A 21,944-nucleotide genomic window follows, 5' to 3' on the forward strand; every position below is an offset into this window, starting at 1 on the left:
CGAGGAGCGCTTAAACGCGCGGGTGTGTGTGTGTGTGTGTGTGTGTGAGGCGGAAGGGGCAGTTCCGAGAGAGACAGCTTTGATACACAAACAAACAGGCGGTTGAAGCGACACACAGAGGGGGGAAAAAAACCGGTCACATTTCTCAGGCACTCGACAACGTGCTGGTTATTTTAGGACGCGTGTTGCTTATTGATGAGCAGGCAGGGGGCGTGTTTAAACTACTTCCACTACTGACATGTTTTCATGGTGACTGGCAGAACGCTCTGTGGGACTCTCTGAATCGGTCAGCACCTGACTGTCTTTTCTGCTCCCGTGGATCCACCTCAAGACCTTTTCTTGATCGATCAGCTCGCTCTTTTTCTCTCGAGACCTCCGATGCCCAGCGCACAGTCCAGCTTGTCTGATCTGTGGGATTCGCTCTCTATGCCTCGGCAGTTGAGGACTCTTTCACCTGTTTCTACCAAACTCCTCTGTGGTGAGCGCAAGCAGCTCGCGAACACCCGCGACTAGAGACCGCACAGCAGAAGACAAGCGCAGCAAACACTGGACAACATGGACAACAGCCCTGGAGGTGAGCCGGCTCCATTCTTTAGACAATAGAAAACAGTGGAACAAACAGTGTTCAGCTCCAGTGTTCAGTTGTAATCGATCATTCTGATGAATGTTTGTGTGCGGGTATTGTCCTTCACTGGGATCGATCTGTCTGCGTGTGGCGTGGATCTGGCTCGTGCAAGACAGTGAAGCGCCACCAGGGTGAGTGAGGGAAGTCCTCCTGTCAATCTTGTTGGCAGCGCTTCCCATTCTTGACATGTAAACAAACTCACGTGAAGCGCGGCCCATCTATCTGGCAGGACCCCTTCAAAAAGCACAGCCCCCCCAATCCTGGCGCTGATACACGCTCCGCGGACGGTGACGTTTGCGTGACAGGGGCGAGCAACACAGCGGCGGTGAAATGCCAAATACACACTACTACAACAACACGCTGTCACGGGTTTGAACTTCCACCACACCTGATCGCCTTGAACAAAGGCTTTTCTCCCGGTGATCCGGGTGAATAAGAATGTAATCTACTGTATATCAAACGGTGTTTGAGCGTTTCACCGTTATAGCAGCGCGGACGGCGACGCGATCCCGGTGCGAGAACAGTAAAGGTAGTCTCATCATTTCAGAATATAAAGAATCATGATAAAGCTGGACTCGTGCGCCCGGTTATTATCGCGCAGGCGCCCAGCCTCGAGATGACGGCACGTGTAAACAGCCTCAATGTCCACGTGCCGCGCATGATTCTGCCCCCGCCCCGCCCCTCCCCGCCTCCTCCGATTGGCTGCTGCGGATGCCTGCTCCCGCTCCGCACGGGGATTCCTCTGGATATAGCCTGGTCAGTGGGTCAGAGAGCGAGAGTCTCTCTCCTGCGACACAATGTGACTGCCTTTAAATCCCGGCAGCACTCGGCGCCAAGCTGAAATTAAAAAAAAAAAAAGTCTCTTCCATCGTACGCATAGAAAATATGAAAATATAAAAATATTCTTTCATAAGGCAATAGTTTTCAGATAAACATAGGCCAAATATGCAGCCCTATTATATATATATATATATATATATATATATATATATATAGATCATTTTTGATTTGACAGTTTAACACGTTCACCTGGAAATTCACAGAAAAGGGAATTGGTTTTCCAAGGATGCAAAAACAATGTCTTTTGGCAGGTGAAGAAGCATCCTTTGAATAGTTTTGGCAGTCTCCTAAGTAAGTCACCTGGTCACCTTCGCTTGGTGGTTTACACACGAACTCAACTCTGGAGCGCGAGTCATCTTAGCACCAAATAGAGAGAGATGACTCTCACGTTGGCCTCCTCTTATTTCAGATACCTCAGGTGGTTGAGGTGTAAATTGTGTAAAAGGAAGTCTGTCGCAACCAAACTGATCCTCAGAGATTTGCGATGAAGATACTGACACTAGGTGTTGCATTTCGGAATTACATTGTCACTTCTTGTTCTCTGAAACCCTGCTTTTTTTTGGTTGCTTGATGGAGCGTCTATTGGACTGAACCAAGAATTCCACCAAGACTTCACAAAAATCTTACATCAAGAATTTTGGGTCCAATATTATTGGTATGAAACCATTGTGATGCTTGTAAAAAGAGGTGGTCACAGTTGTCTGTCGATGAGTGAACAGAGGGAAGACCTGAGCCTGGTCCTGTCTATTTTTAACCGTCCATGATTTGTTTCATTTTGCCATCACATGTTTAGGTTCGCTCGCAAACGTGTCGCAGCTCCGTTACAGGGTGCAGGCAGGTGATCTAGCTAAGTCAGCTGTTAGTCCTCCCCCAACATCCTAGTTAAAGGTTAATCTTATTTAATTACTAAAGTGAGTGTGTGGCTCTCTTACCTCAGTATTGTGCCTGCTGGAGGGATGATGAGCGTGACTGGTGTGGCAAGTGCTTTTGTGGAAAGGTCACAGTGACCCCGCTCTTGATGTACATACAAGTTTGATGGATGGTCCTGTGAACTCCCTCTGACAAGGAGGATGTTGGAGCCTTGCTCACCTGGTCAAGTTTGACAGTGCTGCATGATAGACGTCAGCAGGATCGAGGGGAACCTGAAGTATGAGGTCTGGCTGAACTCTGGTGTCAGTCCTGAAACAGGAGAAATTCTGGCCGTCAGCATCGTAGACACCAGATCACACTTGAACAAGCTTGATTCAGATGTCAGATAGTGTTTCTATGCAAGGATCAAGTGCAGCACACTTGGTTTAGAACATTATATATGTATGAATGTACCCATAAGACCTTTTCTAATATCACCTACTGTATCTTGATAAAACTGGCACATGAGCCCAGTATCTTCACGTGGAGCTGCCCTCACTGCCCATGCACAGTTGTAAACGTTCACATGAGAACGGGACGAAATGAGGTTAACACGGGGCAGACATGACATGAACATGATGTTTGTACAGTTCGCCTGCCATGTATGGATGCCCGGGGTTGGCTATCCATGAGGGGGGAGGCATGGATGACTTTCAAGGGGAGGGCAGAGCAGAACTTTGTTTATACAGTAGTGCTTATAGTCCCGGTCACATGTTTCAACCTGTGCTTGGACGATATTCCCAGAGCTCTGTTTGGCACCCTGTCTGACTGGATTCCTGGAAATGTTAACATGGGGGATATGTGGTGTTTATACAGCTGAGCAACAAGGATGTGATGGTGAATGTAGGGGCGGGTGTGGATTCCGTGTGACAACAGGGTGTGACCTCCACAGGTGACTACACATGACCATAAAACCTAACCCAGTCATAGAGAGACGGCGGAAACACATGCACATGCAACTCTCAGGGTAGAAAAAAAAAAAAAAGTTGGAGCCTGTCTGTCACTGAGCTGCAACACACGCACACATCAACGACACGTGTTAGTAGTATTATGAAGCACTTAAGGGCTGTGCAGACATGCAGCACATGTTTGCTCAAGGTGAGTGCACAGGAGCAGAGATGATTCAAGGATTTAAGTGGAACCCTAAACAGAAGGCTATTATAAACAATTCAAGGGTAGTGGAAAACATTTGCATGAGAGCGCACTCTCTGAAGTCACAGTATGAAAGTTTCAAGAATGTCTGACAGTTATGATATTTACACCAGTTCTGACATTCTCATTTCCTACAAACACACACGTAAGGTTTTTATGTTCAGGTGTTCAGAGATTCTTTTTTATTATTTAAATATTTTCCCTGTATTTTCTATTTAATATTAAGAGCTACTATAATTTTGTTTTTCTACCACCGACTCTGGTTTGATGAAGTCACTCTGATTCTATTGAAGAAGAATTTCAGTGAGATCCGATGGCAACGTGACTGTCCCGCTTAACCTACTGCAGGCCTGGCAAGTGAAAGTATCTTTGCCCTGCTTGCCATCCTCTGTGTCACAGCATTAAAGCCCTCTATTCCAAACGTGATCTACCCCACAGCCTGTTATTATACTGCTGCTGTTGTCTACACGAGACTGCAGCAAAGAGCCTTGTGAGCCGGGCGGGAACTGTGTCAAGAGTCCATGTGAGCTCGCGGTCAGGTGGCTGGCGGATAGATGGGTTTGTGAGCCTGAAGCCACAGAGGGGAGGGAGGAGGTAGGAGGGGAGGATGATTGAGAAGAAGGGAGGGGGCAGGAGAAGAGAAGCGTTGGAGCAGAAAGCAGCAGACAGGGAGTTGGCTGCCTCGGCCTGCACGTGAGGGGGAGTCTTTTATCTTGCACGGAAGATTGCTGTGTGCAAAACAAGGGGAGGGAGGGGGCTCGGCGGGTACTGTATTGATGGGTAATAGGGCATTTCCGAGATGATGTGACAGGCCCTAACAAAGACTGAATTGTGACAGCAATATGCTGAAGTAAAAGTACTATTTATTATAGTGCCTTCAAGTATGCATTTAGTATCTTAGGATATTTAAGGTAGGAAACAGCTCTGCCTATATTAAAGCGGAAATCCTCTTCACCATATTGCAAGACGCATGTTGTCAGGGCTTTCGCTCCGGTAATCAGGTCAGTTTTCTTATCGTCGACACTATCCTTTATTTCCAAATATTTTCACAAGATCACATTTCTGTTGATGCTACCAGGAGCAAGATTATGAGAGAGAGTCTGCCACTCAATTGAATGGAAGTGGAGCAGGACGGCACACCAAGTGCATGAGAAAAGGTGACTGGATGAGGATGAGTGAATTAAGTTTTTGTCCCATTGTGTTTATCCAGGTGGTGTTATCCTGTACGCCGGCTCGTCTGGCAGTGCCAGCCCAAGTCCTGGCAGTCCCTCAAGTGGATACCAGACGCAATCGCCCTCCTCCCACTCACAGCCCTCATCCCCAGAGGGTGTCTCCTTTCAGGAGATTGGGGCCCTGAAGCAGGGAGGGGAACAAAGAGGTGGAACGCCATCTCCGAAAATGGTCTTCCAGTTTCCTGAAGTAAACAATGCTCCAGTTGCCCAAATTACAACTGCATCATCAGCAACCTACAACCATCCCACTGTTGCCAAAAGACCTTGTGGGTTCACCGGAACCTTCACTAGTGAGTTCAAGCGAATACCGTCTATGTTTACCAAACATTGTTTGCAAGCGCTGACAACTTTTTCTGTTTGTCTCCCAGAAACTGGGGGCATGGTACTCCTGTGCAAGGTGTGCGGTGACATCGCCTCTGGCTTCCATTATGGCGTGCATGCCTGCGAGGGCTGCAAGGTGAGACTGCCTAAACTGACAGAGCATCAGAAGTTATTGATTTTTTTTGTTTGTGGTATGTTAATGTTGCCAGAAAATGTGCTACAAGTTTAACTCCTTCTCTATTCAGGGTTTCTTCAGACGCAGTATTCAGCAGAACATACACTACAAGATGTGTGTGAAGAATGAAAACTGCCTCATCATGCGCATGAACCGAAACCGATGCCAACACTGCCGCTTCAAGAAGTGTCTCTCCGTGGGCATGTCCAGAGATGGTAAGGAAGACTGACCACAGATCATCAATTCTACTACACAGGCTGAAGTGGGGTTCAGCCCTGATTTCTTCAAGGATCTTAGAACAGACATTGCCAATCGACCAAGTGGCACAGCATGTCGCTGCTCTGACCAACACCCGGGAATTATGATCATGCCCACTTATGTCAAAGGTGCATGAGTCACAAAAAAAAACAACAGAATTTAAACTCCCAGGAAGCGCTTTTAAAAATATGCTGTACAAAACACAATGTTTTATTGTTGGGCTATAAAGGAGCTGCATGTAATTTTCCAGAGCAGGTGTCCACTTGTCTTGCCTCTATTTTTAGAACGACCCTTTGTGTCTTTTGTTCTCCTCTGTCTCACCCACCTTTGGTGTGATTTATGGCAAAAGCAGATTGCGAGTCCCTGTTGTCATCAATCAAGAAGAAAGTGTGTCTTATATTTGGACAATTGGGGCACAAAAAGTGGCTGATTTATGCGCTCACAATAAGGCACAGTTAAACCCTTTATTTACATGTAGAATTTGGGGCACGATTTTATTCTGTCCTATAAATCATTGAACTGATCCGCCTTGCATCGAAAACTCGTGGAACCTATATTATTCAGCGAAGCTGCGCAGCAGCAGCAGCAGCAGCAGCACCTCACCGCTGGGCCCTGATCTCAAGGGATGTTGACGTGTAGGTGATAATAAATCATCTGGATTTTTTGGGGGCAAGCATTTTTTTCACTAACCTAAAAATGTCTAGATGTTGGATGTGCCCCTTGCAGAAGGTGTAATGCTCATCACATCATACTGGGGTTACTCAGGTTTATGAGTCGCTTGAGGTCAGGAACCCAAAGTCAAGAAAATGTCCTTCAAAAGTGCACCACAACTTTATCTTTAAATTATGTAATTTTCTCTGTGTCCCGGTTGTTCGACAGACACTGGTACCTGCCTCTCATCCTCATGACCTTATCCACATATGACCAATCTGTCACTTTACTAATGACATCATGCTTAGTGTTGACCCAGTGACCTACTTCCATGGAAAGAGAGAGCAGGAGCTAAACAGAGAGAGGAAAGGAGCTTGGGGGAGGTGGTGTAGCATAGAGCATACTATAAATAGGACTGTCAGTGGAGGTGCTGTATTAAAAAGGGGGAAGGGAGAAGGAGGCTGTTTGATGAGTTTTCTGGCTTTACAGTCCATATCGCAGTCATGCAGCAGGGACTGTCAGAAGAGGCCGCAGTGGTCTTTAATCCTCAGTCCTGTCGCCATTGTTAAAATATGATGCATATCCTGTCGTTGACAGTCTACCATGAATGGAAAGCTTGCATTAGAAGGAAAGATTTTAACCTGGATTTTCTCAATTCTCCTCAGCTGTGCGTTTTGGCCGTATACCCAAACGGGAGAAGCAGAGGCTTCTGGATGAGATGCAGAGCTACATGAACAGTCTAAACGAATCAGCCTCGATGGAAATGGAGATGTCGCCAACCACCGACACTCCCTGCAGTCCACAGAACCAGTCCAGTGAAGGAGCGGGCTCCATGTTGTCGTCTTACCACAGCAACCTAATAAACCCAGATGAGAAACCATTCAAGATGGCTGCCAGCAACGGCAACATTGCCGCTTCGTCTTTCCAGACCAGCTCTGTGCAGGAGGCCTCACCTTCACACACTACATCCCAGGCACAGCACACAGTCCGGTCCGAGGTGACACCAAACTACCCCGTACACCCCACCTGCCCCAATGCCCCCACCAGTAATGAAAGCTCCAGTAACGCCAACTCTGCTGCCTCAAAGTACCACCTCTCCGGTCAAAGTCAGTGTCCCGTCACTGGCAGCTCCTCATCTCAGTCCTATGCTGCCAATCAAAACAGTTACAGAGATGCTACTTTCCAGAACCAAAACTCCTGCCCTTGGAAGCTGAGCGGCGGAGCCAAAGTGCTGGTGAGTTAAAATTACTTGACGAACCTGTGTCTAGCATGGACAATGGAAGATCCTGAAGTATGCTTCCTCTCCACTCAGGCATGCCCGCTCAACTCGTGTCCAGTGGCACCAGCCAGCCGCTCCAGTCAGGAAGTGTGGGAGTCTTTCTCCCAGTGCTTCACCCCAGCAGTTAAAGAAGTGGTGGAGTTCGCAAAGAGCATCCCAGGCTTCCAAACCCTCAGCCAGCACGATCAAGTCATGCTGCTCAAGTCTGGCACTTTCCAGGTACGTCTTCTGCTCCTGAGGTCACACAAGAGCTCTCTGAAGAGTTTGTCAGACGCCAACATGTTTATCATCCATTTCCAACAGGTGCTGATGGTGAGGTTCTGTTCATTATTTGACCCCAAAGAAAGGACAGTGACCTTCCTGAATGGACAAACCTACTCCCTGGCGTCACTAAGAGCTCTGGGCATGGGCACTTTACTGGACAACATGTTTGAGTTCAGCGAGAAGCTGTCGTCTCTAGGGCTGGAACCAGATGAGATGGCTCTGTTTATGGCTGTGGTGCTGGTTTCTGCTGGTAAGCATAATAAGGTTTAAGACAAAGTGAAAACAAAAGTCATCTTTGGCTCATCTCAGATGTCATTTCTCGACGGGCTGGTTTGAGAGCGACTAATAACAAAGGACGTGTGCCTTTCTCTCCCCGTAGATCGCTCCGGTATTGTGGACATGGGCGCAGTGGAGCAACTGCAGGAGAACCTCATAAAAGCCCTGCGCTCCCTCATCAGCAGTCGCCGCCCTGACGACAGCACACTCTTCCCAAAGTTGTTGCTCCGCCTCCCGGATCTGCGGACTCTCAACAACCAGCACTCTGACAAGCTTTTAGCATTCCGCATAGATCCTTGAGCGAAGACGGCTCATTTCTCTCGTTGTCACGGATCTTCCCAAGCAAGCCAGGTCAGCCAGGTTGCTGGTCTCGGCGTGACGGACCATTCTTGTAGGAGCTGGGCCAAGTTAGACGAAGCGCAGTCTGAAGTGGACGGGCGATATCGAAGCAGAGGAGGAGGAGGCCCTTGAACTCAAGCCGATCCCTCCGGGTGCTTTCAGGATTGCCAAATTACTATTACAAACCTAAACTGAGTTCTTCCTTCCGTAATCATCATCATAGCACCAAGTCATCACCTCACCTTTGACATCCTCTGGAGACTTTGACCCCATGCACATGCTCGGAGAAAACAATGGCGAACTTGCACCAACTATGATTTCTTTCATGCTTCGAGTGTAAACAGCACTTTCTATACATTAAACAACCTCTTAAGTCGATGTGTATAATATAGCAATAGAAATGTCTGAGCTCTGAGAACAGTGTATGTACGCCCTGTTGATAAGACATTAGCTATTTTCATAACATGTCATTATGAAATCTTTATTAAAATCACCCATTTGTGATTGAGAAATGTATAACATTTTCAGAAATGAGAGTAAGTTGCATTGTATTGGTATGCGGTAATCAGGGAGAAAATAGTGGTCATTTTCGACCATGCCTGGTGGATTTTATTTTAAGATGATCTCTGTAAAATATGTAAATATATATACACTTTATTCTTGGTTGGTACCTATGTTAGTTTGCCGAGTCTTGGATATGTAAATGAAGTACTGAAAAAAATGTATATGTCAGCATCATGGATGACAACTTAAATTGCTCTACAGACTGCAAATAGATTGCAGCCTTTGAATTGTGCACTCTGAGTATGGACTTTTTATTGGAGAATATATAATTGAAATAAATGTATTGTCAAATGACTGTATCACCTTGTGAATATTTTGTAACTGTTTTGTGGTTACACATAGAAAACCATTATTAAATAATGTTAATTACTAAATTCCATTTCCTTGTTTTGTTTTTTTTTTTCTTCCTCCGAATGTGATGCTGGTACCAGTATCACAGCAGAACACGTTGTGTTACCTAGCAACAGGGACACTCGGAGGATCAGTTGCCAAGTCTGAGAGGCACCAGGGAAACAAAGGCCCTCTAGATGCTTGAGGGAGTCATTCATAACAAACTGTCATTTTCAAGGGTTATTACTGAGTAAAATACACAGGGCAAATGTGCGCACGGCACCTGCGTCGAGTGCTGCATTTGGATGCCAGAAAGGAAGAATGTTAGTCCAGTTCCATGTACAATCGCTTTTGCCAAGGCCTGGAAAAATGTGTAAACTGAATAATTTGGAAACAAGAAAAGGCAAAAACACCACCGCCTGACCCCAGATGACCTTTCTGAGCATCCACCTTCAACAAACCTTATTCTGCTCCAGATTGGCATCAGACCACACGAACCAAACAGCAGCCAGTTTCACAACTTACAAACGTGATCAGCGAAGGCATTTCTGAAAAAAAAAAAGGTATAATCACATTGTGCAATATTAACGACGCACTCTAAATTATGTTGTCATAAACAATGGTAATTAATGAGGCACGTAAGTGATAAGTATCAACTCGCTCCCATTAGGTCTCACACGGAATGATTCTTCTGACACCTGCTGGTCACATTGATAACTGCAGACGCATATGTGGGCCACCTAATTTCACCTTTTTTTCTTGCTAAAATTAGAAACAGACTCACTGGGTAAGCTGGAAGGGCTAAATCACGCAGCGGACAAGGAAGTAGAGTCAATGACAGTGTCAGTCTAATTCTGTGGCCCCAACACTAAGAACACTTCATCCTTCAATTGATGAGGATGTGAAGCACCTTCAGATGGAAGGAACCAACTGGTGAAAACCCTTGCCCTTCGTTGTTATGGTGGGAAGAATACAACGTACCAGCATGAACAAATGAGATGCACGTACGTTCTGCTGAGAAGGTGATCAGTTGCAGCCTGCCACCTCTTCAGGACCTGTATGTCTCCAGGACCCAGAGACGTGCAGGTGGGATCAGAGCCGACCCTTCTCATCCTGGACATGGACTGTTTGTTCCTCTTCCCTCTGGCAGGAGGCTACGGTCCATCCAGACCAGAACCTCCCGTCACAGGAACAGCTTCTTCCCCTCGGCCGTAAGACTGTTGAATTTGTGATCAGCCTTTGTTATTTTATTTTATTTTATTTTATTAACAGCACTTTATTTCGATGCACTTTCCTAGTTGGTGGAACCCCCACTGACCATGGCAATAAATCCTATTCTGATTCTGATTCTGAATGCTAGTTTGATCGTTCCCACAGTGGTAGTGGATCACTACTTCTGGGGATGGAGAACCAGAGGGCTGCTATATTGTGTCCCCAAATAGTCCTTTAAATGGATCTCTGGAGCCAAGTTCTCACATCCTGAGCCCTGTTTAGGTCCGCAGGAAAACAAAAATCAGCAATATCATCTAGTATTTTCTTTTAAACCTATAAGTCTAGCGTTGTTACAATGTGCACTATATAATTGTACAATTATGCATTTACACATCCTAAGGCAACAACCAACTTCTACTATTGTAGGGTAAAATAGAATAACATTTTTGGGCTACAAGATCAGGTGAGATAGCCCCAAGAGGTTATGAGTGGTTATCTATAAACAACAAAAAAAAAGCTTTGCTTCGTTACAGTTTAAAAAATAATTTGCAACTCGGGGCCAAGTGACTATAAAGCAAGGTCAAGTGGAATGACAGTTCTGACGCGTCAGAGCTGTGGCGGGGATGGAAATGTTGCCCTGTGCTGCCATCTAGTGGCGCATACTTAAAAAAACTAAACTACAGTGTTGCTCAGTCGAAAAAAATGAATAATTTAAATGTTTGTTATTTTTGTATTTTAAAACTACAGGTTGTTTAAAATCGATGGGGAATTAGTGAGAATTCCACATGGTTTGATTCCAGAGTAGAATTGCGTTTATCAAACACCTGGTTGATAAAATGGACGACTGAACACGTAACAATAATAAAACAGACTGTGAAACCACAGGCTGTTTTGCTGGAGTTCAAGTGCCTCTTCTTGTCAATTCAGACTTGCTCGATGCTCCAAAACTAAACCAGCAACATGAGCTAACTTTAGAGGAAATTGTAAAGACGTGAATAATCCTGGAGAAAACGACTCACGTATCAACTCAGCGGAATTCGACATGTATCCTTCCGCATGGCTCTTGTCTTCCGTGCCTGTTGGTTGGGTTCCAAACTGCGAGTGACAGCGATGGATTTCCCAGAATCCACTGCGGCCAAGCCGACAACAGTGGGGGACAAATACCGACCACTGAAGGTAAGTCTTGTCAAGTGGTTGACGATCAGAAGAAAGCGCTACATTGACAAATGTTGATCAATTACTTTGTTGTTTTATATAGCCGTTCTCTCTCTCTAGCTTAACTTGGCTCCTTTACAAGATGTACACCATGTAGTGCAGTTTCCAACTGTGCATCTTGTCAGGTTCCCTTCATACCTGTAGGTGGAACCTCAACAATGGCAAACACATTCTGTAGGAATTAGACGCATGTCGCAACATGCACGCCGAAGTTTATTTTTGTTGGACTAGCTTACAACGCCATGTTTCTGCCGAGCATCCAGGTAACTCGGTCAGGATCAAGTCTTGATCTACGTGCAGCGGCTCCGTCAGAACAAGGCCAAACACACGTGGACTTTGTGTATTACACTTGGCAGTTTATTACAGGCGCAGGCACAAACAACCAAGTCTAAACAAGGAGCCTCTAACTTTGACGCATGGTCGAGGAAAAAAAAAACCCGCAGGAAACCAATGGAACCAGAACTCATCCACTTTTCATCCAGTCTATAAATATTTCTGTGTTTTTCTGTTGTTTTTTCCAACAACAGCAATAAGGACTGAGCCGTGCCACGAGGCATAGTTGGCACGGTTGAGTCCCTCCTTTTCTGTGGAGCTTGATGGAGTGCATAGACATAATACTGTACAAAACATCATCTGTTTAGAAGTGCCACAACCTGGAGTAAATCACAAGTTATGCATCATTAAATCTAAAATACATAAATCATATATAAATCAAAACCAATATATAAATCAAAATAGCATTTGAAATAGCTTTATTAGTTATTTAGTTTTTAGTTAAAAAAACTGACTAGTCGACAAAGACACACAATCCCACAGGTCATTGCAGATATGTAGCGACTCCTATGTTCCTGTTTCAACTAGGGATGGACAATGTGGACTAAGATGATACTCACCACTTACCATCGGCTATGTATCATTCTAAAGTACCACGTAACTCGTGCACGACTAGTTATCATGTATTCCTAGTATCAACAGTTATTCATAGCTGGGACTTATGAAATCCAGAAACACACTTCCTCATTTTTCCGGAAAAAAAAATTAAATTTAATATATGTCTTCCCTTGTTCTTCATCAGGTTGAGCCATCAAACCCATGTTCCTGTACTTCAGTTACATGAACCACCTTGGTCCAAGTGACATCACCACTACTGTACTCCAGCAAACAAAGCGTTTTGGGTTGTCGTATGTTTAAGGATTGTTTTAAAAGCTAAATTATTCTTCAATGCACGGGCAAGTTTTATATCCTGATGACGGCGAAAAGGATTTTTGAATGCAACACATCCGTGAAGTATTAACTTATAGACGCCCACAACAGACTGAAGACGCTACACTGTTGACTAACTGAAACACCAGCCAGAGATCATGAGCTGGAGTTCTTGGCACATCATCCTGTCCTCTGTGAGCAATGAAACAGAAGCAATAACAAGTGTTTGGAGCGTCAGTAGCTGCTAACAACTATTTTGAAAGTTGACTAGTTACTATTTTAACAATTAGTGGACTTGTCAGCATACGACGAGCGCCACTGATTGTAGAGTTGTAAATAGTTAAAAAAGGTAAATATGTCTATGTAAAATGTTATAAACACTTGAACAATTTAAAAGTCGATTGTAGACAACCATGTTGAATAGTGTTTGCAGCCCCATTTGGATCCATCAATTGAGAAACATTAACGCTGTCCTCAAAACAGCAGTGTATTTTGTTTTCCCTTGTTACAGTTTAGAAATATGAATCAATGTGACTCCGCTATCCCTGATACATTCGCTTGTTGACCCTTTATTCAAATAAAGTAATATCATTGCAAGTGTGTAAAAGGTTTTAAAGTGATGAGCAGTTCATGTTTTATTCAACTGAGTGATGTAGACAACTACTGCCTCCCTTTACAGCAGTGCTGCTCCATTATTTTCTGTTGTGCCCCACCCAGGAGGAAGTAAACGTTTGCACCCCCAACCCCTGATGCCTCTGTAAATATATCATTTAGTAAATAGTATAATTTATGGTAGAATCATAGAATTAAGTACTCCTCTGCATAACATCGCCTAACAATCACACGGAAGAGGATTAGGGCCAGTGAATTCTGACTTTTAAAGTGAGAATTCTGACTTTAATCTCAGATTTATGACTTTGATCTCAGAATTATGACTATGAATTGTAGGGAGGGGAAACATCAGACTGCTGCGTAGCTGTGAGGAGACAACATGTCATCATGTAGTGAAGTTCATAACTAACACAACACCATAAGTGAGAACATCATTGTTTACAAAATATATCATATGTATACTTTTTGTCAGACACTACATTATTTCAGTAATTGTAAAATATGATTGGTTTCTTTATTTTCTTGTGCAGATAAAGTGACCACAACTCAACACAGTGTTGGCTGAAAAGCCAGATTTGGATGACTTCATCAAGTTGTGCCTTAGACTTTCACTTAGTAATAAAGTAATACAGTTGCACCTCGGTTTTCGAACATCCCGGACTTTGAACAAATCGATGTTCGAACAAAAATGTTGAGATTTTTTGGCTTCGGATTTCGAACGAAAATCCAGAACTCAAACGCCCCCGAACGCAGCCTCTGTATGCATACGTGTCCCGTTAGCTACAATTACTGACTGTTTTTTTCTTCATATTGAGGTGTAAAACCTTTCCTGTTTCAGCACTGGACCGTGGTAGAGTGTCACAGGGGAGGTGCTCGCTCTCACTCCAGGGTTTGATGTCCTGTTGTGGGCTGGAGCTGGGACAGGGATGAGGCGAGTCTGGGACAGAGCGTGACTTGGTTTATGACTTTGTCACAGCCAAACTGCACAGAAGCGCACATTCAGAGCTGGACACGCACCGGGCACCTCTTCACTTCTGGAGAGACCTCACTCACTCTGCAACCCCTCCCACATGCAGCGGCCACACACATAGAGGAACAGTGCACCTGCAGCAGACACTCTACATTCACTCCTACAAAAGCCTATTTTAAGGCTTGGAACGCATTATTTCTTTTTCCATTCATTGTAATGGGAAAAATCGATTCAGATTTCCAACAAATCGTTTCTCAAACGGCCGTCTGGAACGGATTGTAGTCCAGAACCGAGGTGCCACTGTAGTTGCAGTAGTGGCACATCATGCTCAGACTGTTATGTGTATTCTGACTCTGAAGAGAATACGTCGAAGACTTGGTTTGTATCGAAGAAAGAACCTCAGAATTCTGACTAAAAGATTAAAGTCAGAATTCTGAGATTTAAAGTTGGAATTCTGCCATTTAGTTTTTTTTTCTTCACTGGCCCTAATCCTCTTCCAAATTCCTCTGTACAATCATAAGTTGAACTTCACAAAAAAGCATGCCACATGTGCCCCTCGTCTAGTGAGGCTATTACTTGAGAAGGACTGCTTCACAGGGACCTCTCCTTCCCATCAACATCGAATACTGAAAGGCGTTTTCCAGGGGAGACGAGAGCTGCTCAGGTCAAGACAAGTAAACTGTGCTCCGCTATGCCGCCATCTTGTGGACGACATTTCGTTTACCATGAAGTAAGCGAAGTGGCCGAGACACTCAACAGGTGAATCGGGATCTCACCCCTGAATGTTTCCGCTGGTTATGAGTAAGCACACCTTTTCTCTCCTTGGAAATGTAGTGACTGTCATCATGATATCACGATATATATATATATATATATATATATATATATATATATATATATATATATATATATATATATATATATATATATATATATATATATATATATATATATATATATATATATATATGAGTTACTGCTATCACTGCTATCACTGTAATTCTAGAAATGTGATTAAAAAGTTACAAAACTCAACAACAGTCCACCAATTTTCATAACTATAACCTGAACCTTCCTTCACTTGCAGCAATGAGCTTTAAGATGTCAACACCTTGTGAGAATCTTTATTAAAAAATTAAAAGAAAACACACAACAGCACAACAAGAATAGTGGTAAAGGTCAGCCCCCTTTGGTACATCCCATTATTGAACAGTGTGTGCATCTTAATGGTCTTAACCTCCATCTCATTAGCCTGGAGAGTCTGTTACCAAACTTATGAGTTACCAAACACAAAAAGATGATGTCATGCTTCCAGAACATGCCTGTAATCCATGTCGTCTGGAAGCAACTGTCAGTAGTGTACACCAATGGATTGCTGCGCTTTCTTATTTTGGGAGGAGCCAGAAGAGAAACACCCCAGTTTCTGCTCCTCGGTGGTTTTTGCCGGCCGGTCCAGACTACCTGGACATGACCAGAAGAGATTCATCCTCCAGAGGGGGAGGGGAGATCAGGGCTAGAGCGAGATTAACCTCATGGAGGTCTTTAAAAGCTGCAGCGTAATCCTCGCACTGAATACAGACTGTGAGCAGCAGCTTGCCACTCTCTGTTTGAGGACACATCCAGCAAAAGAGTTTGGAATCCGACCGCCTACTCTTAGTGAATAACAAGACTCAGGTCCTCGGGATTACGTCTGAATTCACAGGGGAACACCGGGGGACAAGATGAAAAAGGGAAAGGTATGTGCTTCGGAAGCCTTCTTCATCGTATTTCTGACCTCAAAAGAATTTCATGATAGGCTTTGGGTCATGTTGGTGAATATTTTATGATGTTTGCCATGTAGCAAGTAACAGAATTTAAGGCTTCTAATCTCAGCAGGTGATGGACAATGAACCTCCCAGCTATCAGGAGGCGACTGCAGGTAAATGTAACCCCTGCCCATCATCATAGACGCTCCATTTGGCCTTCTAGCCTTCATACACAAAAATGTCCTGTATAAAGATGGATTGATGTCAGTTCGACACAATGTGAAATTATATTAATGGAGTCATGGTGATATTTTTGAGTGGTTGTAGTCGAGCTTTTAAATTCTTCAATAGTCATATTGTAGGATTGAACTACATATGTAAAACACATAGAAACAAAGAACACACGCACACTTGTGTGTGTGGTAAAAATCCTCACCACATTTCAGCCCCTTCAAGAATTCATAGACCTTTTTTGCCGTTGTTGTGGCCCAAAATGCGTGATTTTGCATAACTTTTTTTTTTAATTGCGGTGAAAGTTGCGAGCATTTATGGTTCTACAACAGCATAACGGGAATAAGGAACTAAAAAATATGCACACAAAGAGAATAAATAAATATACGTACTATTTTTATGGTGATGTTCTGTGAGTAGTTTCCGGGCTGACAGCGTGTAGTGAGCGCTCGTTGTTTTGTTACGGAGCTCCTCACAAGGGCGGAGTCTGATGGACGAAGTTGCTCACGTCCGTCCTATATAGTGTTTGGGTGACGGCGTGCTGCACAAGTGAGTTCCGCTTTTTTAGTTCCGTCTATTCTACACATCAATGCATCGCCATTTCCTGCAGGGACCGACGTATGTACAGTTGGTTGAAATATCCCCCACATTTTATTTTGGGATTACAATGGTTAATTTCATTCACTACGGGAAGTTGGAATGGCCTCAAGTGTCCATAAAGATCTTGAATCAACCTTTCATCTTTCAAATTGATGTTTTTGCGAGAGGTTTGTTGACATAATGTGTGTTTCAGGGTACGAGGAGATGGAGGCTCAGTTTGTGTGGGATGACAAGAACATCAGACGGACCTTCATCAGGAAGGTAAGCCTTCATCAAGTCCCTCTTCTCACAGGAACTTCCCTCAACAAAAGCCATCACCTTGCAGGTCTACGCCATCCTCATGGTCCAGCAGCTGGTGACTGTAGGAATCGTTTGTCTCTTCACGTTCTGGTAACGTCTTATTCACAAGTCTCTTTGGTAAAAACGCCCTTCGAACATGCTCTCTCTTTACAGCGGACCAGTGAGGTTTTATATTCAGACCCATCCAGGCTTGTACATGGCTTCTTAGTGAGTATAAAACACACCACAAACACGCCATTAACCCATTGACTGACCGTGTGTCTGTCTGCAGCATCATGTTCTTTGCCACCTACATCGCTCTCTCCTGCTGCGGGGAACTTCGGTAAATGTCCTTCACCAGCTCCAGCTGGAGCTGCAGCGTGACTTTAAAGCGGACATCATTTCTCTTCCTTCTCAACAGGAGGCAGTTTCCTTGGAACGTGATTTTGCTGGTCCTTTTCGTGAGTATCCCGCTAGTCTTTACAAGCGCTGTTGTGACAGGGCACCATTTTATCTTCGATTATCAAACAGACACTCAATAAATCTGAGCGTGAAAACTGAACCACACCTTTTACTTCAGCCTGAGCTACTAAAGTTGAAGGCAGTACTTTATAAAAATCCAATCTGTTGGAGAAAATAAAGAAAAAAAAACTTTATTTTTCAGTAGGAAATAAATACACATAAGTAATCTCTAATGTTTGTGAGGATAGATGCAAAAATCCGAATCACTATTATCAGACAGTAGTGATCGTCCTCTATGTCTGCTGTGAAAGGTGTTTAACTTATCATCTCTAGATCTGCAGGTGGGCGAATGTGGGGGCTGGAGCTTTGGTTAGTTCTGGGTGTAGGAACGTTGACGTTGGGGAGCAAATGCACGGTCGAACCTCCAAAGCTGCTCAAGTAGCTTGATAGGAACAAGTCAGTGCAGGTCTGGTGAGTGAGCGTGTTGCTGGTCGGTTGGTATCTTGGGTTAGAACAGGAGAGGGATCCCAGGGCTCAGAACCACAGCTGCTCTACGGCGCCTGGAGGAGCTGTGGCTCTTTTTGAAATACGTCTAAAAACTACTGAACCCAATAAAAAATGAAGTGAGACTGGCAACACAACACATCTCCATGTCCACTGAACCCTGCGGACTACAGTGACCACAGTGTGAAAGCCCGTAACTGTGAGGAGAAATGTCACTTAGAAACGGTGTATTGTGGTCAGAGCAAAGACCTGAGCTTTTCCTTCCTCCTCCTGCAGACGCTGAGCATGGCGTTCATGATGGGCTTTGTGTCCAGGTGGGTGAGAACCAGAACCAGCTTTTAATTCAATGTTTGTTTTGTATTTTTTTAACCTGAACATTTTGTCTTCCGCTTTCAGTTTTTACAACACAAAGTCAGTCATCCTGTGTTTAGGAATCACGGCGCTGGTCTGCTTTTCGGTCACGGTCTTCAGCTTCCAGAGCAAAGTGAGCGAGACATCACTGTGATGAGCGAAGCTCTCGCCAGGCTCATCGAGCTGTTGCTCTTGTTTCAGTATGACTTCACTTCCTGTCAGGGAGTCCTCTTCTCCTTGTGCATGGTCATGCTGCTGTGTGCCATCACCATCTCCATCGTTGTTCCTTTCGGATACGTAAGTTCCTCGGAATGTTTTGGAGACAGTCCAAAATAGCCGCCACTGTGTTGAACAACAATTGCAGGATTATTCCTTTATAGCAACCAGTAGAGCTCAGCTCGGCACATAATCCACTCTGGCAATGTCTGTCTGAAAATAGCCGCTCACCATCCGTCTTAACGGAGTTTTGTAACACTCCTCCATCCACAGGTTCCCTGGTTACACGCCATTTATGCAGTACTGGGCGCCATCCTCTTTACCCTGGTGAGCTGACTCATCGCTCTGATGCATCCTGGTTTTGCTTCTTCATGCTTCATGGTTCAACAAAACTGACCCTTTTAAACTTTAAGATATGATTTCTAACAATGAGCTGCCGAGTTTGGTCATGGCTTTAGATCAGAGGTGGGTAAAGTGCGGCCCAGGGGCCACATGCGGCCCATGGCCTGCATTAATGCGGCCTACACCAGCGAAACCACTAAGACATTCTAAATAGACACTCATTCTTTTTTTTTTTTAATTGAATGAGAGAAGCTAATTTAAATCCTTTTTTTTTTTGTCCCGGAAAAAAATCGATGTATATAATATTGTTTCACCCATAGTTTCCAAAATGTTCACCACTCCAAAGGAGCCTCCAAAATCTTCTCAATTTACTTTGAGAATCTTTCAATGAAATGTACACAAAATAAGAAAATCTATATAATCCAATAACATATTTTAAGCATAGAATGTCCTGACATAATACACTTCTTTATAATATAAAGAAAAAATCTAATTTGCGTTTCACGTTATTTAAATGCAAATTAAAATAGATGAAAATTCATCCACATCAACTGACAAAGGATCTGTTTGCCTACTAACCCTGCAAAATTATAAATAAAAAAAATATTATATTATATCATATTATATTATATTATATTATATTATATTATATTATATTATATTATATTATATTATATTATATTATATTATATTATATTATATTATATTATATTATATTATATTATATTATATTGTATTATATTATATTATATTATATTGTAACGATCTTGAGCGAGGAATTCGGAACATCAATTTGGAGGTTTTCCTACATCTATTAGAAAATTTAATTCAATCTATTGTATGTTCTAGATAAAGACTTGATATGGATAATAAAAAAAAAAAAAAAAAACAATGAACACAACACAACACATAACTAGGGCTGTCAATGGATTACATTTTTGATCTCAGTGAATCACACTAATGCAGAGTTAACGTGCGACTGATGGCAAATGAATCCCACATGTTGTGTCTGGTCCAGATGTAACATAAAAGAAGCTGTTGTCAGCAGCAGAGTGGCCAACAATGCTTTCCTCATGCAAACGTTTGTTTCCTCCAACAACATAACAGAACAGATACTGTCCAGAACATTCTTCAGAATAACCTCAGAAGAGGCTCAACAACATGTTCACAGCAGAACGTTGGAGACATTATTGGCCACTCTGGTGTTGAGAACAGCTTCCTTTAAGCTACATTTAGAGCAGACATGTGAGATTCATTCGGCATTAATCGCGAATTAAGTCAGCTTTAGTGCGATGAAATAAAAACACAAACCTATTGACAACCCTCTTCATATAATAGGTAATTGACTTGAAAATTCTTATTGCTTTTTTTCTCATTGACTTTAATTTGAGGGAGAGAAAATCATGTGAAAAAGAAACAAGAGAAAACCAGGACATTAATAAGTGTTTAGTGCTGAACTAGTGACGTGTCACTCCAAACGAAACGTGCCTGTTAGCATGGGCCGCAGCCTCAGAGCTCAGTTCCATCTCACAGGGCCAGATTTTGTTGTTCTAGTGTGAGGTTTACTTTTGTGTTTGATCCAGTGTAAGAACAGAAAACAGTCTTCTTCTCCTTTAATATTCCTCTATTGATCTACTTGGCTGTATATTCACGTACGATAGCACGATTGTTCTATATTGGTGTGAGAGAGTTCCGCGACACAGAACGGATGCTCTCTGTTTTTAACCCACTCATGTGGCTCGTGCTTTGGTTGTTGCAGTTCCTGGCGTTTGACACTCAGCTGCTGCTGGGAAACAAGCGTGTGAGCATAAGCCCTGAGGAGTACATCTTCGCCACCCTCAGCATCTACCTGGACGTCATCTACCTGTACACGTTCATGCTGCAGATCCTGGGCGGAGGGCGGGACTGACCTGCCCTGCTCTCTTCCCGTGCGAACGCTGAACTCTGAATCCTGTTGATGTGTCTGCAACACAGAGCACTGCAGCAGCTGGAGTTTGCTTTTGACTTCACAGGGATCTCCCAACGCAGGCAATGTTCAATGTGACACGTTTATTTGACTCACTGTTGGGAAGAGAAATGCTCCCATTGGGTGTGTAGCAACAAACCAACGTTCAGGGAATGTGCACTTTGAAACTCAGCAGGATTGAGTACTTTTTAACTACCGGAGTTGTACACAGCATTTCTGTATTGTTTTATACTTATAGATCGTCATCGCTGGTTTAACATCATAGGTTTGTAGACTTCAATTCCTTCACCCACCTGGTTTCCTGTACATGAGTGAAGCATTGCAAAAAGAATGTCTCTTGAAATGTGTACAATTAAACCTGACTTCCAAAGTATGATGATGTCATTTGATCAGAACACTGTTTGTCATGTTGCAGTCACGCAATGAGGGTCAGAATTAGCTTGTTGTACAACACAGTCTCAGAGTGGTCCACAGAGAATTATATTTCTGGTCACTGTTTTGACCCCAAACACTTGCCGCTCTTATTTTGTATCATTCAGTTTAATGATAATATGTTTGCCTTTGTGACGGAGCTGGGACGTGCAGTGCTACACTGTGACTGATGGGGTTGAATGCCAAGAGAAATATTTGACGAGAAGAGAGGGCAACATTTTATGCTGTGAAAAGTTTGAAAACTTTATGTTAATAATAATTATATTATTATTATTATTATTATTATTATTATTATTATTATTATTATTATTATTATTATTATTAATAATAATAATAATCATAATAAACTGTTTAATACTCTCTACAATGCAAGAAAGTATTTAATAGAA

At 43.3% G+C, this 21,944-nt stretch overlaps 3 protein-coding genes across 12 annotated transcripts in view; 2 read left to right on the top strand and 1 right to left on the bottom strand.

The window, feature by feature from the left end:
* Positions 1 to 11,516, bottom strand: part of LOC128761190 (retinoic acid receptor gamma-A-like) — a 65,663-nt gene extending 54,147 nt beyond the window's left edge. For 8 of the 9 annotated variants that reach the window (XM_053869230.1, XM_053869229.1, XM_053869232.1 and 5 more), the window contains exon 1: positions 2,398 to 2,644. The gene's annotated coding sequence lies outside the window, so the exon portion shown is untranslated. Of the gene's footprint in view, positions 1 to 2,397; positions 2,645 to 9,676; positions 9,764 to 10,223; positions 10,433 to 11,446 lie in introns of those variants that run through there. The other variant, XM_053869224.1, reaches the window with a different exon arrangement.
* On the top strand, positions 41 to 9,254 carry nr1d4b (nuclear receptor subfamily 1, group D, member 4b). The gene is made up of 8 exons (XM_053869221.1): positions 41 to 574; positions 4,737 to 5,048; positions 5,127 to 5,215; positions 5,325 to 5,469; positions 6,829 to 7,397; positions 7,476 to 7,661; positions 7,746 to 7,956; positions 8,086 to 9,254. Exons 1-8 carry the CDS (start codon positions 556 to 558, stop codon positions 8,280 to 8,282), a joined length of 1,728 nt encoding a protein of 575 aa, XP_053725196.1. The 5' UTR covers positions 41 to 555; the 3' UTR covers positions 8,283 to 9,254.
* A 3,941-nt stretch (positions 11,517 to 15,457) lies between the features above and the next one.
* On the top strand, positions 15,458 to 21,922 carry faim2b (Fas apoptotic inhibitory molecule 2b). 2 transcript variants are annotated; one of them, XM_053867957.1, is made up of 12 exons: positions 15,458 to 16,163; positions 16,303 to 16,345; positions 17,197 to 17,264; positions 17,329 to 17,393; positions 17,457 to 17,510; positions 17,575 to 17,625; positions 17,704 to 17,743; positions 18,525 to 18,562; positions 18,645 to 18,732; positions 18,801 to 18,896; positions 19,089 to 19,142; positions 20,917 to 21,922. In XM_053867957.1, the coding sequence occupies exons 1-12, from the start codon at positions 16,149 to 16,151 to the stop codon at positions 21,064 to 21,066; spliced, it is 762 nt and encodes a 253-aa protein (XP_053723932.1). In that variant the 5' UTR covers positions 15,458 to 16,148; the 3' UTR covers positions 21,067 to 21,922. The 2 variants fall into 2 exon arrangements, with proteins under 2 accessions (XP_053723932.1, XP_053723931.1); XM_053867956.1 differs by having other exon boundaries at positions 15,459 to 16,163; positions 16,300 to 16,345; positions 20,917 to 21,921.
* The last annotated feature ends 22 nt before the right edge of the window (positions 21,923 to 21,944 follow it).

The sequence above is a fragment of the Synchiropus splendidus genome, chromosome 6 (genome assembly GCF_027744825.2).
Source record: "Synchiropus splendidus isolate RoL2022-P1 chromosome 6, RoL_Sspl_1.0, whole genome shotgun sequence".
Classification (NCBI taxonomy): Eukaryota; Metazoa; Chordata; class Actinopteri; order Syngnathiformes; family Callionymidae; genus Synchiropus; species Synchiropus splendidus.

Bases quoted from the DNA above. Each gene is read 5' to 3' on its own strand.
- faim2b (XM_053867956.1), top strand. The intron at 16,346-17,196 runs GTAAATGTAACC...TGTGTGTTTCAG, and splicing joins CTATCAGGAGGCGACTGCAG to GGTACGAGGAGATGGAGGCT. The intron at 17,394-17,456 runs GTAACGTCTTAT...CTCTCTTTACAG, and splicing joins GTTTGTCTCTTCACGTTCTG to CGGACCAGTGAGGTTTTATA.
- nr1d4b (XM_053869221.1), top strand. The intron at 5,049-5,126 runs GTGAGTTCAAGC...TTTGTCTCCCAG, and splicing joins GTTCACCGGAACCTTCACTA to AAACTGGGGGCATGGTACTC. The intron at 5,470-6,828 runs GTAAGGAAGACT...AATTCTCCTCAG, and splicing joins CGTGGGCATGTCCAGAGATG to CTGTGCGTTTTGGCCGTATA.